The sequence below is a fragment of the Apium graveolens genome, unplaced genomic scaffold (genome assembly GCF_009905375.1).
Source record: "Apium graveolens cultivar Ventura unplaced genomic scaffold, ASM990537v1 ctg7395, whole genome shotgun sequence".
Lineage (NCBI taxonomy): Eukaryota > Viridiplantae > Streptophyta > Magnoliopsida > Apiales > Apiaceae > Apium > Apium graveolens.
Window position 1 is genome coordinate 2,204 of NW_027420290.1, and position 2,218 is coordinate 4,421.

Below are 2,218 nucleotides of genomic sequence, written 5' to 3' on the forward strand. Positions count from 1 at the left end.
TCAACGATCCACTTACACTCTATCCACCATTTAGCTCCGAGCACGTGTAACAACAAATTCAAATAGACCCATCCATCTCTACACCCATCCAACGCTCCAGAACACACCACCTCATTAATCCCCGTATTTTTAATCCCACCAATCATACATAATCCACGCAACTAAAATAACCATCCCACACCTAAACAAAATCCCACTCAAATCTCCCATCTTATTAAAAACACACATCCCAAAAATGGCTCCAAAGGCAGACAAAAGGCTGGTCGAGAAATCACCGAAGCAGGCAAATGTTGGCAAGAAACTTCCGAAAGAGGCCAGTTTAGCGACGATGGAAAAAAATAAGAACAATAGAAGTAGGAAGATCTTGGAGACTTATAAGATATATATCTTTAAGGTGTTGAAGCAAATGCATCCTGATGTCGGAATATCGAGCAAGGCGATGGGGATAATGGACAGTTTTATTAATGACATTTTCGAGAAATTAGCGGGAGAGGCATCGAAGTTGGCGAAGTATAATAAGAAGCCTACACTTACGTCGAGGGAGATTCAGACCGCGGTGAAGCTAGTGTTGCCTGGGGAATTGGCTAAGAATGCTATTTTGGAAGGGACCAAGGCGGTTATCAAGTTTTGGAATTCTTAGAGATTGGGAAAATTTTATGTATTTATTTTGGCTCTAAATTCTGCTTGAATCGTTGAAGTGATTATGTTTTGTTATTGAAATGTGATCCATGAAATGATATTTAAGGTTTTATATGTTTCTTTTCCAATAAATTAAAATTAAATAGATTATAAAATTTAATCTTATATGTTTTTATGAAATGCTGTGATCAATATAATGTTATATGTGAGGAATTGTTGATATTAAAATCTATTGAATTTTTGTCGAAACTGGTTATGTGTTATCCTACATGTTTAAGGGTATAATTTTATTTTGTTTGATAGATATATACTTATTGCTTGAGATAGGTGGTTAAAAGATTAGGCAATCTCTTTGTTAAATTGTTGTATGTTAGTACTTCGTGCACTTAATATGATTTTTTGAAACTAATGTGTGTTCTCACCTTAGGATGCTTTTGTAGAAATGAATTATTGTTATTTTTATGTGTCTATGTAAAGGTTAGATTATAAACGTGAATAAGTTTATTAAATCTGTATAAAATTTAGCAAGATTTGGTTCTTTGATTGAAATTTCAGAATAATTTATTGTTGTTTGGAATATGATCTTTTTAGAAATGATACGTTTACAAAAATTAAGGTCTTTTGGTTATAATATTTTTAATGAAAGATTCTATGAAAGTATATTGATATATATTAAATACATTAAATCTGATATTGATTTTGATGTGATGTGGTACTATTAAACTAAATTACGGAGTAACGTCATTCTTAAAGTGTTCAGAATATTAAACTTGTGATGGTTTATGATGTGGGGTTATTATATAGATTGCAATTATATCTTGAATTTGGGTACTCTATTAATGTGTTACCACAAATTCATAAATCAGTTGGTAATTGTTAGTCCCTTAACAATATGGCAAGAATTACAGAAGGGGGGTTGAATGGAATTCTTGAAACTTTTTTCTGAAATAAAATGTTCTAAACTCAAATATAAATATAAGTGTATTGATTAGCACAATGCGGAATAATAACTTAAGTGAATCAAGACACAAGTAATTAAAAACAAGAGTCTTTAAAAACTTTCTGGTGGATTTGAATGATTCCACCAAAGATATATATTATATATCGAGAGAACCCTGTGTGCAGAAATGCTCACAGCTGCTTACAACAATTGAACTTCTAAGACTATAGAGAAATGCTAAGAATCCTGCTTACAAATGTTTCTCTGCTTTCTGCTTAGATCGATAGTGTCTTAGTTGCTACTACTTAGTTTATATATCACCAAGATTACAAAGTAATAAGACAAGATAATAAAATAAAAACTATCTAAATCTATCACAATGCTACTTCATTACTCTATTCCAGCATCTTGAATATCTTCATAATAGCATGGAAATGGCAATGCTTCTTTGTTCTCGAAAACCCAGTTGAATAGGCTACCACATTCCATTTGCATCCACTCGACGCATGTGACTGTGTTGTCAATGTCAATAGATATTTGAATTTTATATCCGTCGGGTTCATGATCATTCCGTCGAGTTATTGAACATCCGTCGGGTTGTCTATTTGATCATCCGTCGACTTCATTGTAGGTTATCTG

At 32.6% G+C, this 2,218-nt stretch overlaps 1 protein-coding gene across 1 annotated transcript; it reads left to right on the top strand.

The window, feature by feature from the left end:
• Nucleotides 1–216: 216 nt before the first annotated feature.
• Nucleotides 217–641, top strand: LOC141704081 (histone H2B.10-like). Its single transcript, XM_074507410.1, has one exon. It carries the CDS (start codon nucleotides 236–238, stop codon nucleotides 638–640), a length of 405 nt encoding a protein of 134 aa, XP_074363511.1. The 5' UTR covers nucleotides 217–235; the 3' UTR covers nucleotide 641.
• The last annotated feature ends 1,577 nt before the right edge of the window (nucleotides 642–2,218 follow it).